Source organism: Caenorhabditis remanei, chromosome III (assembly GCF_010183535.1).
Source record: "Caenorhabditis remanei strain PX506 chromosome III, whole genome shotgun sequence".
NCBI lineage: Eukaryota > Metazoa > Nematoda > Chromadorea > Rhabditida > Rhabditidae > Caenorhabditis > Caenorhabditis remanei.
Genome location: NC_071330.1, coordinates 2402615 through 2417005, shown reverse-complemented (window position 1 = coordinate 2417005; position 14391 = coordinate 2402615). Strand labels below are relative to the sequence as shown.

Genomic DNA, 14391 nt, shown 5'->3' with positions numbered 1-14391 from the left:
AACCCAGGCCATCGTGAGAATCTTCTTCTTCATTCCCATGATGATGTTAGCAAGACAGTTGTAGACATAAGTCTTCCCACTGCCTCCTGGACCATCTAGGAAGAAAAGGCCACCGACATCTAGTGAATTCAGAACTGCATCTATGAATTCAGCTTGCTCCTTGTTGAGAGATTCTCTCATCTGCTCTCCTAACTTCTTGCACATCTCATGGTCGATGACTTGTCCATATCGATGAACTCGGGTGTACGATCTTTTGATCCACTTTCTGAGATCCTCATTCATTGCCTCCATTCTGTCAAGCATGTCGAAGTAGGCCATAGCTTCAGATTCAGATTTTGAGTATCCTTGATGTTCAAAATCTTCTGATAGATCATCAAGAAATCTGAAATTGATCTATATTTTAAACGGTTCAAAGCGGAAATTCTTACTTATCCCAGAGTACATCAGCATTGTCGATTGTTTCGAAGAGAAGAAGAGTCACGAAGAGCCCACGAAGCTGACACGGAGAATGGAAGAGGGCAGCTTCTTGGAGAGTTTGCTCATTAATTGTGTCATCAGATAGGAATCCAGATGCTCTTGCTGCTTCCACGAAAGTGTCCCATTTGTGGCCCTGGACTGTCCGAAGATCCTCAAAACTTGTGGATCCTTTTGTATGCAGAAGAAGCTGTCGAAGAGCAAACTTCTCACGATTCCTGGGAGATATGAAGTACATGCGTCCAATCGAGAACTCTTTCGTCTTCCTGGAATTCCAAGTACCCGTCTTGGAGTTGAATATGAAATGTTCGGGCATCTCATGATAGTAGAAGCTTCTGGAGTCCCGAAGATTCAGTGGAAAAGTTCCATCCGATTGAACAGCTTCAGCAGACTTTTTTTTAACTTCAAACCACGCCGTCAACTTGGAATTCTTGGACTCAGCCCTGGCCAAAGCTTCAGCTTCTTGTCCTTGTTGGAATAGAACTGTTTGATCTTCTGGAAGATGTACTGGCAACTGAACGACTGACACACTTCTCTCTGACATAGGAAATCCAAATAGATGATGTGTGGCTACCGGAGCGCACACGTATCTCGTATCCAAGTATTGTTTGATCTCATCAACCACTTGATTCGGATTTCCAGCTTCATCGAAGCGAAGGACGATAGAAGCTCTCGTGGTGCCCTTATAAACATATTTGTAGAGATATTTCACTGAAGAAATAGCTCCACAAACTTCTACATTTATATGGCACTTGTACTTCATCAGAAACCATGAATTGTAGGGAACCACGTGTTGATTTGTCAGCTTCACCCGATTCCGGCCCATTTTGTACTCAAAGAATCGTCCGTCGTCACGTCTTCTGTAGAGGGAGAATCCATCGTTGTCGGTTGACGTTGTCTCTCGGAACTCCTTTGGGAACTTCTTCGTGCAAACATCTCCTCGCATACATGGAGAATTTGGATTATGCACACCACATGGACGGTGCATCATCATCGTGGTAACCAATTCGTAGAGGAGGGGATTCTTCTCTTTGTCCGGAATCTCGGCAGAAATCAGACGATCCACGTCAGCAGCAGTTCTGAAAATAGATAAAGAAATTATGCCGAAATGTGAATTCAAAACTAACCGTGGTTTGGAGCCTGGCTTCATTATCAGAAGCATGTGGACATGTGGAAGTCCTCTTTTTTGGAATTCGACGACATATATATATGCCATCACTTCTCCTAGACCATTCCTCTGGAACAGATCTCGTTTGATCTCATCGATTTTCATCTTGAATACTCGAGCCACGACGTCTGGACGATCCGTTGCAGTTTGTCCATTCGCCAAACATTCCTGAATCTCATCCCATTTCGGATTGCACGTGATGGTAATGAAGAAGTCCGGTTTTCCGTATTTCGCAACGACGCTCATGGCATCCTGATACTTCTGCACCATGTCTCGAGGAGATCCAGTGTGAGAAGCTGGAAGTATTATCCGTACTCCAACTGGTCCTTTTTCTTCTCCGGCCACGTAATCTTGGAGTCCAGACATTTGCTCTGAGCAAAGACTTGCTTGATTCTGCATATAGAAATTGAGTCTATTCTGCTCCACACGGCTCCAGACGTCCACCACATATTGTTGCATCAGTTTTCCAGCTCGAAAAAGTGGGCGGAACGTCTTCCGGACATGAAGATTGAAAGCGTAGAATTCTCGCATCGTGACATTGACTCTGTTTCCTTTCTTCCTGACGTATGGAATTTTCGGATGCCATCCCGTCTGGCCTTTTGGGAAAAGAAGAGGATACGTCATTGGATCGCAGTTTGGATCGATGACGTGGAGGGATTGGAGCTTCCCGCTCTTCTGATGAACTGTCAGACCTCGCTTTCCAGGAATCTCCTCTTCATCTCCGACGTAGACGACTGCGACTTCATCAGCAGTTGGATTCTGATATCTGAAGATTTCAAGTAAGGTAAAGTTTTTATATTTCAAGATTTACCTTCTCTGGTCGTCTTGACTTCTGATCTGGAACGTCATCTTGACACTTCTTTCGGGCCTCTTTTCCAGAGCAGCTTTCTCTTTTTCTTCTTTTTCAACTTCGAACATCATCTTGAATGATTTAGCATGTGGATGATGTTGTTTCAGAATATCGATTAGCTTTTCGAATATTTCTTTTGAACATGAAGAATTCATCTCTCGGCCGGCCAACTCAGCAGCAGCTTGCTCCGTATCGATAATGAAGATTTGGGCGAAGTTCCGAGGTTCTCCTGGAGTTGGATGAAGATCTCCTAGCAGGTGGTAAACCTGGAAGAAGCAGATTAAGAGGCAGCTATTTGACTATTGTATTCAGAATCAGAATTTTAGTACGAACCTGTTTGTGGACACAATATGTATATGGCCCTCCGCTTGGTAATTTTACTTCTGCTTTCATGCATGCCATTGCTGTTGAGTTATTATACTGACGTATATTCTCTCGAAAGTTCTTCGCGTCGGCTCTTAACTTCTTCTTCTCATCATCATCATTGGGCTCTTCTTCAACTGGAGTCACATAGAGCTTGGTGAGGAAGGATGGCAGCCCATTTTGATTTTCAAGTCGAATCGCTCCAGAAGAGCAGCACGCTGTGAATACTCCTTTTCCTGTGGTTTCTTCTGAAATCAATCCTCAATCAGGATGGTACAATCACAGGGAGTCTATGAATTCAGAATGAGACTCTAGAATTTCAGCGTCGAATTTCGAACGTTCAGAATCATATTCTAGAGAAGCAAGACATCATTCGAAAAAGAAGAATCAAATTCAACTTTTCCAAGATGAGTTACATATTTGAAAGTCAAACTCAGCTTTGAAGTATAGCGCCTCGCAATGTGGACAAACTTGATCCATCCTTCCGATGTAGTGGGGATCTGGTTGTGCACCCGAAGCAGCTATTCCAAGAAGAGCTCCTTGGCGCGTTGATTTTCGAGCTCGGTTGGCAGCATTTCGGAGAACTCGTTGTCTGACCGTCTCTTTTGCTCGACTGACAGCATTTCGAATCCGGGTTGATGACCTTCTTTCGTTTACAACATCATCAGACTCCTCCGACCGCCTCGAGACTGCACGGGACGCTACTGAAGCACATCTACTCGTTTTCTGTTCTTCAGATTCTTGATTCCGATTGGCCGTTGTTTTTATAGATTGACGTCTATTTATGTATGATTTCTCCGCTTCTGACTGTTGAGATCGTAGAACTGCCTTAGCATCAGCTGCGAGTTTCAGTCGGTGTTCCCGATCGTCTTGGCTTTCTGCTTGTCGTTTGACTGCAACTCGATTTGCGTCGGCTGCTTTTTTCATCTGAAGTTATCAGCCATTTGTGCATGCATTGGAAGAAGAGAGACCTACCTTCTTCTTATCTCGTTTCCTCACAGACTCCTGAGTCATTAGCTGAGTGTCTTCAATTCCATCGATTCCTCCGAGCTCAACGCTTATTTCTGATTCCGAACGATAGTCCATCTTACCATCCTCTTCCACTACATCGAACGGGTCTAGATCTCTTGGCATAGAAGCCGGAGAATCTGGATACCGAGGAGCAGCGTCAGAGCTGGAGGGACCATCGTCGGGAAGCGGAGCAGCAACAGCAGGAACATGAACGTGGAGTGGATTGTCGGCAGGAGCAGCAGCATCAGGCGTTGTTGATAGTAACGACATAAGGGGGAGAAAAATAATAGTTATCAGCGGTTTAAAATCTCACGTTTTACGTGATCCCATGTCTGGACTATTCACGACTTCCGCTTATCACTATGTTTAACACGTGAAGTAGGCGGAGCTTTTGAAAAATAGGAAAAGGAAAAAAATGAAGTACTTAAAATCAATGGATTCGTTTGGAAAAAAATTAAAAAATTTTCTGTTTCAAGCTATTTTGAGCATTTTCGAGTGTTGAGTGATATTCGACTGATTGTTGATGTGCTAGCGCGAAGGATTCTGAAAGGATTCTGAAAATTCTGAGACGGTCCATTTAAGTTTCCTGGAGTCGTATGAATACAAAAAGCTTTTGACACTGGCCGGTACGAACTCGCAATGCTCTCACGCCCGACATCCACCCTAACCACTCAACCACGCGCGACGGTGAAAGATTCGAAGAGAAGGAGGGAGTCATGCTGAGTTTCTCTTTTTTTAATGTAGTTCGCGATGCAGCGATGAAAAACTTCATAGACCCAGATGACGTGAAGTTACGAAACTCGAGGAAAAACCGGACATCATTAAGAGAAAAATTCTGATCTTCAGGTCCAACTTCGGAAAAAGTAGGTTAAGTAGGGAGGGCGATAGGATCGGTGATCTACGCACAAACATACAGAATCTAGTGTTTGTTAACAGAGACGGTTTTATGCAGCCACTGGCCACAAAGAGAAAAAAGTTAAAGTTACATTTAACCGCTTTTCTTTGGAGTCTGGAGTCGAACCAACTAACTGTAGTCAACGTTGCTTAACTTGCCAGATCGGACGGTCGGCGCGTTCCCTTTTATCCACGCACCACAGAAGTGGCGCTGCTTTGTGGGGAGGAAAGCGAGCAGCCGACGTTTCACGGGTTTTGCCGACCGCCTCCCCCTTTTCTCTCTTCGAATTTGGCTTGAAAAGCAGTATTTTTGATCTAGAAGTCGTAATTTTGAGAATTTTGAAAAAAGAAAAAGACGGGCATCATTAAGAGAAAATTTCTGATCTTTTCGTCCAAATTCGAAGAAAATCGGTCCAGTAGGAAGGGCGGTAGGATCGGCGACAGACAAACAAACATACAGCCATTTGCGATTGTTAATAGTAAAGAATTGTTAATAGTAAAGATACAAGGAATGACTATTTTGCCTTTCACTGACGCTTAGGAATTTGGATACTTTCCTATTCACATCTTCAAAAGTATAATGCAGTAAATGTACTCTTTTTTAGATTTTAACTGATAGGCGGCAACGCCGCCTCTCTACCCTATGGACCAGCGGAAAAAATTCTTTTTGTAAACCTTTACAACTGGTGCAGATACTTATCTAACCTTTTTGTCCTACGAAATCTCGATTTAAAAAAAAGTTATTCACAACTTTTGTATTACTGGCAACAAACAAATACACAGACGGATCTGTTGAATATTATTAGAAACGGATATTCAGAAATGCCTCGTCCCTTCAGCCCTGTTGAAGATGCAGAGCTTGTCAGACGAGTCCTTGCCCATCCATCTTTCGATGCAACAGTTTCTACGAGTAATTCCGTATTCGAGGATGTGATGGCGGGCCTTTTGAATTTGCCTCGTCCAAATGCTGCTCAAGAAAGCCTCAGAGGAAGACGCGTATCCGGCATCCGTCAGCGGTCGGTTAAAGAACAACTGCGAAATCACTGCACATATAATTTTCAGTTTCAACCATCATTTGGGTGTGATTCGGAAGTCCCGCCAAAAGTTAGAAACTGATTATTTAGGAGGGTGAGTAAAAATGCCAACTGTACATTGAAAATATGATTGATTTACCTTATAGCGATCCAAATGCTCAGCCTGTTGAAGAGGCTCCTGCAGCTGCACCGGAACATGAAGCTCAAGTTGCACCGGAACGAGCAATTCCAGCTGCAGACGAGCAAAGAGTGGTCGCAGGGAATCTATCTCTTCTCGAACAATTCTCCAACCTATTCAATATTGAAGACAGGAGCCGCACTGAGGAACGAGTTCTTGGTGTCGCTAACCGCCTGGGTGTTGTCATCAGAGATCTTGGGCAACTTCCCGAGGTAAGCAGTGAGCGCAAATCTTGTTTTGGCCACTTTTTGAATTAAAATTTTGCACCAAAAGTTTTTAACTGTGACAAAAACCATCCTTTAAAGGTAGAACTTACTAGTTGCACGTTAATTATTTTTATTTTCAGGAGGAAGCTAATCAACGGGCAAATAACTTTCTCATTGCCATCAATGGGGCACTCGACACTGTCGAGCTAATCAACCAGATGGCGGCCGTCAACCTTGCCACCCCTGAGGCTGAAAACGAAGAGCATTAATTCTTCCTCTTTTTCTTTTTTGTTTTCTCTCTATCCTTTTTATCTTTTATCCTTTATTAACATATTCCACAGGATTTTTTGTTCAGCTTTTTAAATTTCTTATTGGTTAATAAAAAGTGGGAAAAAAGCATTTCTTAAAACTTCATTCAATCAAGAAAAAGTGCGAAGCAACATTATTTCCTGTATCAGCAAAACCTGAGCATTCAAAATGAAAGCATCCATATGTACCCTTTTCACTGAGCAGCACAACACGTTTAACTGTCGTCAATCGCATTCTTATTTTGAACGAATCTTTGGTACGCGCCGAAGTCTAATGGGGCAGGTTTGCATACCCCTATTTTTTCTCAATTTTTCGCGCATTTTTTTAAACCAAAATTATAACCCAAAATTATAAAATTTCGCAGCATTTTCACTCTTTTTTCTTCCAAATTCGTATTTTTTCCGCCGAATTCGGATGAGTAAAAATCTTATGGTTTTATATATTTTAAAATTTTTGAAAATAGTTATGTTTTTCCAGCTAGCCACGCAATTAAAAGTGAATTTTAACTGCAAAATGCTGTTTTCTTTAACACCAATCGCGCTCGGCTTCGGTGTCGAATATCAAGTAAGAACCATAAAACTTGGCACGGTTTATAACATGGCCACTGTCCAATAATCGGCGGGATGCGGGGACAAGCGAATAAATTATACAGAAAACAAATTGTGGCGGATCTTAAACATAAAATTAAACAATTTCAACAACAGAACAATTCAAAATAGCAATTTATCAGGAGACTCCGCCCACTTCTCGATTTGATTTATTGACGCCAATTCATTGACTGAAAATTTACAAAAATTATTAGGCTCCGCCCACCTTATTACCTGTGAAGAAGACGACTGGGCGGACACTTGTCTATTGGATCTCGAGTAGTGATTTCTCTGTAAATAGAAAATGGGCGTGTCTTAAAAAGGGGCGGGGCGTAGGCTTACTGTGATTTTGATGAGTTTCATGTCAGAGTTGTCGTTATCGTCTTCCAAGACCTGGACAGTGAAATCTGGCTCGGTTTTCGTCGGAATATTTAGAATATTCTGGAGATTTGAGGTCTGAAAATGTGGGATTTGAAATTGACGTCAGTGTGTCCGGTTGTCCAGATGTCTGAATTTCCAAACATTGCCTCAAAATTGAAAAATTCAGACATTTTTCCGATTCATGGGAGCATTTCTTTGCGTTTTTGTGGCCGGATATCAGTTTTTTTTCAGTTCTGTGGAGAAAATATTAGAATTCATTATCATAAAACTGAAAACGCGTCTAAGTCGCGCCAGACAACCAGAATTCGTAAGTTACGAATTTCGTAACAATTGGGAAGATTGTGTATCGCTTTCAAAAATTTCAAGTAACCGCGCTAAAAGTGCACCAGATTTTGAATTTCTCCAATTTACAAGAAAACGCGCGTAAGGCGCGCCAGTAGGTGTAAATACTCGCTGAAAGTCTGTCTATGTGTCTGTGAGTCCGGATTTCCAAATTTCTGAACTCTGCTATATCTGTCTGTCGATCCACTCATCCAGATGTCTTCTCTACCAATCAAAACGCGCCGAAGGCACCCCAGTCGATTTTTTTTGTTCCATTTGTCACAGTTTGCGCGCGTCTAAGGTACGCCAGACTACCCGAATTCGAAATTTTTCTTGTCAATCTGTCTGTCCGTATATCTGTTCATCCAGATGTCTCACCTGAATTCTGAGTGACTTTACGGGGTGTTCTATATCAATCAAAACGCACCGAAGGCACCCCAAACTATTTTTTTCATAAGTCACGGTTGGCACGCGTCTAAGGTACGCCAGACTACCAAATTTCTAAAAATCTTTCGTCCATCTGTCTCTCCGAATGTCTATTTGTCTGTCTGTATATCTGTTCATCCAGATGTCTCACCTGAATTCTGAGTGACTTCGAAACGAATAAATCTTCTCTTTTCTCTTCTGAAAAGAACGTCGGAGACAACGCCTTCTCCAGATTCTTCTCCAACCAATTCTCCTCTCTCTCATTATTCTTTTCCGATGGATCCGGCCATGACAGTGACTCCGGCTTGATTTTGATCGAATTCGAACTCCACAGCGTCTGTATTCTGGAGATGGCGGGTTGCTGGCCACGCTCTACTGAATCTTCACTGCTTAACGACGACGTCGCCTGAATTCCAGAATCCATCGTCTCCACAGATTCAGAATCCCTCTTCTCGACGTCTCCGTGTCCCAATGCCTTCTTCACAGTCTCCAAATATCTCGAAATTTCTGATTTTTTCAAGAAATGAAGATCCTGTTCTATCGATTTCGAATCATCCAGATTACTGTAGTTTTTGGCAATCCACGTGGCGAAACGAAGAGAATTTTGAACCAATTCGACGAGATCTTGATGGTATATGGAGCTTTCCGGATTCTGAAAGATTACACTTAGAAATTTTTCGAAACGAAGAGCAAACGCGGCAAAGGTGCGCCAGCTGATGATAATTTTGATGTTTGTCTGTGTATTTACATGTCCGGATGTCCAGATGTCTGATTTTGAGCCAAAAAAGAAAAAGTGTTTTTTTTGTTTCAAAAAAATCATTCACTTGGGCAACTAAAACGCGTCGCAGGCGCGCCAGATTGACAAAAAGGTGCGCCAGACTCAGAAATTTTCTCTGAATCTGCATATTTCAACTCCAAAAAAGCGCCGACGACGCGCCAGATTCATTTTCCACCTACCAATGGAACGAATTTATCGAATATTTGGGGACTCGAAATGGAATTTCTGAAAGCATCCAGAATTTGAGTGACGGCGATTCGAGACCACACACAATTCATCGAATCCAGGAGAGATTCAGACATTTTCCAGTCTTCAGATACGGTATTTTCTGAAAAATAGCGTTGATGACCGAGTTTTCCTGATTTTGGATTTCTAGGCCACCAATTTTTGATTTCCTTCACGTGGCCTAGAATTTCAAAAGAAAAAAACTCGGCCACCATTTTGACCATCAAGAAAATTTGATGGCCGAGTTTAGGTTTTCTAGGCCATCAAGTATTCCCCTTACTTACCACTCAAAAACATCTGAATCATTCCCGACGCGAATTCCAACGTCTTCTCGACCAGAATTCTCTGAAGTCCCGGAAAAATCTGCTTCTTCACTTCCACTGGAATCATCTCCAGAATTCGTTTCGCCACGTGGAGATCTCCAGTCGTCAGACAACGAATCAACAGAAAAATGAGCTGATAATTGGATTTTGGAACCGGCGGATTGCATTCATCGTCCCAATTCCAGATTCCTGTCTTCACAATTTGATCTACAAGCTTTCCGGCGGATTCCGAGTCGATTGGTAGGGAGAGGAGACGGGTGAACTCATCGGCAGGCCCGTTTCTCCTGGAAAATTTTAATTTTTCTGTTGCTGGCTTATTCTACGTTAAAAATGGCTACTTCTAGTGTTTTTGCTGCTACAAAGTGTGATTTTCAGCCAGAAAAAGCGCCTGCGGCGCCCCAGCCTAAAATACTTCTGAAAATGCGCGCCAGATTTAAGCAAAAAGGAGACTTAGTGATGTTGATAACTTGTGGAATATATAAAAAAAGCGCCGAAGGCACTCCAGTCTCGTTGAAAATTACAATGAACTTCTGTTTGTCTGTCTCTCTAGACGCGCTCAAGGCACCCCAGCCGGTCATTTTATTCATAATTCATTTTTTGTCCTGCCTCTCCGAATGTCCTCAGCTCCAATCATCGGCGGAACGCGCCGCAGGCGCGACAGCCTCATAACTTTTTACTACTGTACTAACTAACGAGAAAACGCGCCAAAGGCGCCCCCAGTTGAAAAAATGTAGGATTTGAATTTGAGGTCGTGGTCTCCGGGTGTCCGGATGTCTGAATTTGGAAAAACTGCCAAAAGTTGAGAAAAAATGACAAAACACTGAGAAATGTAGCCATTTTTCCGATTAAGGGGAGTATTTCTGTGCGTTTTTAATAGTTTTTTTCAGCTGCAGAAAATTATTAGAATTCATTACATTTTTTGAAATCTTCGGCTTTTTGAGTTTTCATAAACTGGAAACGCGTCTAAAGTGCGTGACTAAGATTGTGAATAGATTCCGAATGTTCCAAGTAAACAAGTTAAAGACGCGCCAGATTTCGAATTCTTCCAATTAAAAAAACGCGCTCAAGACGCGCCAGTCGTTGTAAATATGCGCTAAAAGTCTGTCTATGTGATTTCTGAAAACTCCTATGTCTGTCTGTCTATCTGTGTATCCAAATGTCCTCAAAACTGACAATAACTCAGCCAACACTGGTTTAGTGTCCATCAACTCATTGATGACATTATCCTTGATAATATCCATTTCCTCCTCGTTCTCCTCATCCCCCAATTCCATCAATTTCATCAAAACGAACGCGTCGAAATCCAAATTCAATTTCGAATCGGAACACAACTCGCAGATCTCTTCGAATAACTCAATTTCAGCTGTCATCATTCTCACGATAATCGAGAGAATTCGCGGCGAAATTCCCTTTTGGAGACGAGATTTTCGGCCGATCAGTGTCAATTTCGAGTGATTTTCAGTGTTGATGACATCGTAGAGGTCGTGGGAGTGTTTGAGCGTGGAGAGGCGCTCGGCGAGCTTTTTGTATTGAGCCAACTGGAAAAATAGGGGGTTTTAGGAAGAAAATTGAGTTTGTAGGGGGAAAATTGAACTGAAATTGGTTTTTTCTACCAAAATGTACGAAAATCACAGAAATCTTCCAAATTTGAAACTTCTGACAAAATTCGGAAAATTTTGAAAATTTTCAATTTAAAAATTCGAGAATTTCTCCTCAAAACCAACGAAAAACGTATAATTCAAAATAAAGTGTTCAACGATTTTTATGAAAAAAAGTGAGTTTTTGCAAAAATTTGAATGAAAAGATGAGCTTTTTCAAATTTCAAATTTCAATTCTACCGGAAAAATAGAGACATTTAGAAGGAAAATTGAGCTGAAATTGGCTTTTTCAACCAAAATACTTGAAAAATCACAAAAATTGTATACTTTTATTAAAATTAAGAGTATTAGGTTATGAACTTCGAGAAAAATGCTTTTGAGCCCAAATTTTTGAAAACCTATTCGGAAAAAGTTGAAAAATTACTATTTTAAGCAAATTTTATTGAAAATTAGAGGTTTTCTCCTCGAAATCACCGGATAACGACCAATTTTTAAAAAATGCAACGATTTTTATGAAAAAAAGAGTGAGTTTCTGCGAAAATCTCTAATTTTCATTAAAATTGCAAGTATTTAGGTCATAAACTTCGAAAAAATGCTTTTGACCCTAAATTTTGGAAAAAATACTATTTTTTTAGCAAAACTTATAAAAATTCAAAGTTTTCTCCTCAAATTCAACGGATAGCGTCCAATTTACGAATTTTCAACGATTTGTATGAAAAAAGAGTGAGTTTTTGCAAAAATTTGAATGAAAAAATGATTTTTTTTTTCCAAATTTCTTGTTTTTCGTCGTTTTTTCTCTTGTTCACATTGATTTTTTACTATTTATACAATTTATCTGGTCTTTATACGTACAAAAATTACAAGAAATCTTTGAAAAATTGCTTATGAGCATAAATTTTTGAATAAAACTTGTAAAACTTTGGAAAAATACTTTTTTTTTGCAAATTCTATTTAAAAATTCGTGGTTTCCTTCTCGAAATCAACGCTTAACATCCAATTTCCTTAACATTTTCATCGATTTGCATGGAAAAAAGAATGAGTTTTTGCAAAAACTTGGATGAAAATATGATTTTTTTTTCAAATTTTCGTCTTCCGCCGGTTTTTTTTGAATTTTTCAGAGATTTTATCTGGATTTTCAAGAATTTTTCGGTATTTTTCCACTCCTAGCACAGTTTACACTGACATATCTGCCTCCCATCACCAAACACGCGTCCATTCCCGTCAAAATGGTCTCCGGATTACAATTATCCGGAACCAACATCCCCATGATTTCCTCCTCCGTCGGACGTCTTTCAGATCCTCCGAAAATGTACGAAGCCACTGGATTCGCCTGAAAAATTAAATTTTCATTTCCAAAAAAAAAATTAATTTTTTAAACGGAAAACTCACTTTTTCCGGTCTCATTGTCAAAAGTTCATCATTATTCACAGCGTACAATGCCAAATTCGGAAAGAAATAAGTCCTCAATCCATCAAAATCGACGATTTCTCGCTGACGAGTCGACATTTTCGGTAAAATCACTGAAAAACTAGTTTTAGTAAAAAAAATTACTTTTTAATACAAAAAACTTAAAGAAAAATCTATTTTTCACATGAAAAGCTCGAAAATGTTCAGAAAAACGGTTGAAAACAATAAAAATTAGTGAAGAAAACATTGTTTTGCAAAACAATTCGAAAAAACATAAATTGTAATCGTGGTGAGACTCTACAAATTTTTGAAAGCCTGCTCCTTTAAAATGTTGGGGTTACTGTAGTTTTTAGGTTATTTTTTGGTTTTACGCAGTTTTTCAAACAAATAAAAGCTGGCTTTGCAGCAAATAAATTGGAAAAATTATCTTACATTAAAAGAAATTTAATAAAATAATAATGTTTTATAATAATGATGAAATAAAACTCAAATAACTACAAAAGCTAAAATCGTGTCGAGACCCAAAAAAGTTTTAACGGCATAATCCTTTAAATTGTTAAAGTTACTGTAATTTGTATATTTTCCGATGAATTTTCGCTCAATTATACCCTGTTTTGCGCTATAATCTCAATTTTTCTGATATAAAAGAGACTCCATCCATTTCATCTCATAAATTTCTCTAAAAATTTGTAAAATTCATGCAATTCCGCTCATAAAACCTCAAAAAGGACCAATTCATTCATTTAAAAAGAAAGAGAAAGAGCACCAGTCATTTTTTCTATACAGTAATATGCGTGAGAGAAACCAAGAATTTTCAGAAGAGGGATAAGGCCATGGGTGATGGGTGGTACACAAGAAAATCGATAATTTCAATAAAAAATAAAATATTCAACAAGTGAAAAAAAAGATGAAAAACTCGAAGAGAGAGAATGATTGAGAGAGAAAGAAGCGAGTTTCACACACAAAATGATTATAAAAATTTCAGAAAAAAAACGGATGCCTAGGGGGGTTGGATAAAGAAATTATATTTCACAGAAAACAAAAATTTAAATTTTAAAAAAAAACAGTAAAAATGGCTTTGAAATTCATGGAAATGCATTGTTTTCGTTTTGCGTATAGAAAAAAGGGGGCGGAGCCAATGAAAATGAGCAAAGTGTTTTGAAGTGATATAGTAGTGAAGCAGGGGGCGTGGCCTAGAAGTGGGCGTGGCCTAATGAAACAATAAATTAGTAAAAAGAGAGTGGGGGAAAAAAGAAATAAATATGAGAAATTATTATAAAAATGCAATAAATCTGGGTACATGCATTCCGATATTTGTAATTTTGCTAGAATTTTTTTTTCATGAATTTCAGACAAAAAATTATATATATAAAGAGAAAAAAAAGTGAGAAAAAGACTAGAAAACTGGGAAAAATAGAGATTCTGTAGAGAAAAACGAAGAAGAAGAAGACGTTGATGGTGTGAATTATCCCATTGGTTCCTGCAAAAAATTCAAGAATTAGGCTCCGCCCCTTTTTTGGGTACACTCGTTTTTATGTTGAAATTTGGAAACCGCCCACTTTAACAAATTCTGGTTGAAACATCTGATGCTCCGCCCACTTTCAGCCCACACCTATATATTTTCAGCTAAAATTCACTAAAATTGTCAAAAGTCTGAAATTTCTCACCAAATTTCACAGTGGCCTAGTAAACTCAAAAGTTCGGCCATCAAAAAATGGCCTAGAAAACTCTAATTTTTCCAAAGCATAGAGGAGTCGTGGCCTAACTTTCCAACTGCTGGAATTCTGGGTCACCATAGAGTTATCTCAATAATAAGCTACTCGTGGCCTAGTTTTCAGATTTCTAGGCCATCGGAACT

The 14391-nt window shown here is 39.7% G+C and overlaps 1 protein-coding gene across 1 annotated transcript; it reads right to left on the bottom strand.

Annotated features, from left to right (window-relative positions):
* Positions 1–7244: 7244 nt before the first annotated feature.
* Positions 7245–12632, bottom strand: GCK72_008621 (uncharacterized protein; the record flags this gene model as incomplete). The annotated part of the gene is made up of 9 exons (XM_053726924.1): positions 7245–7265; positions 7309–7365; positions 7417–7530; positions 8354–8854; positions 9160–9308; positions 9490–9812; positions 10702–11066; positions 12310–12456; positions 12516–12632. The coding sequence occupies 9 exons, from the start codon at positions 12630–12632 to the stop codon at positions 7245–7247; spliced, it is 1794 nt and encodes a 597-aa protein (XP_053586501.1).
* Positions 12633–14391: the final 1759 nt, after the last annotated feature.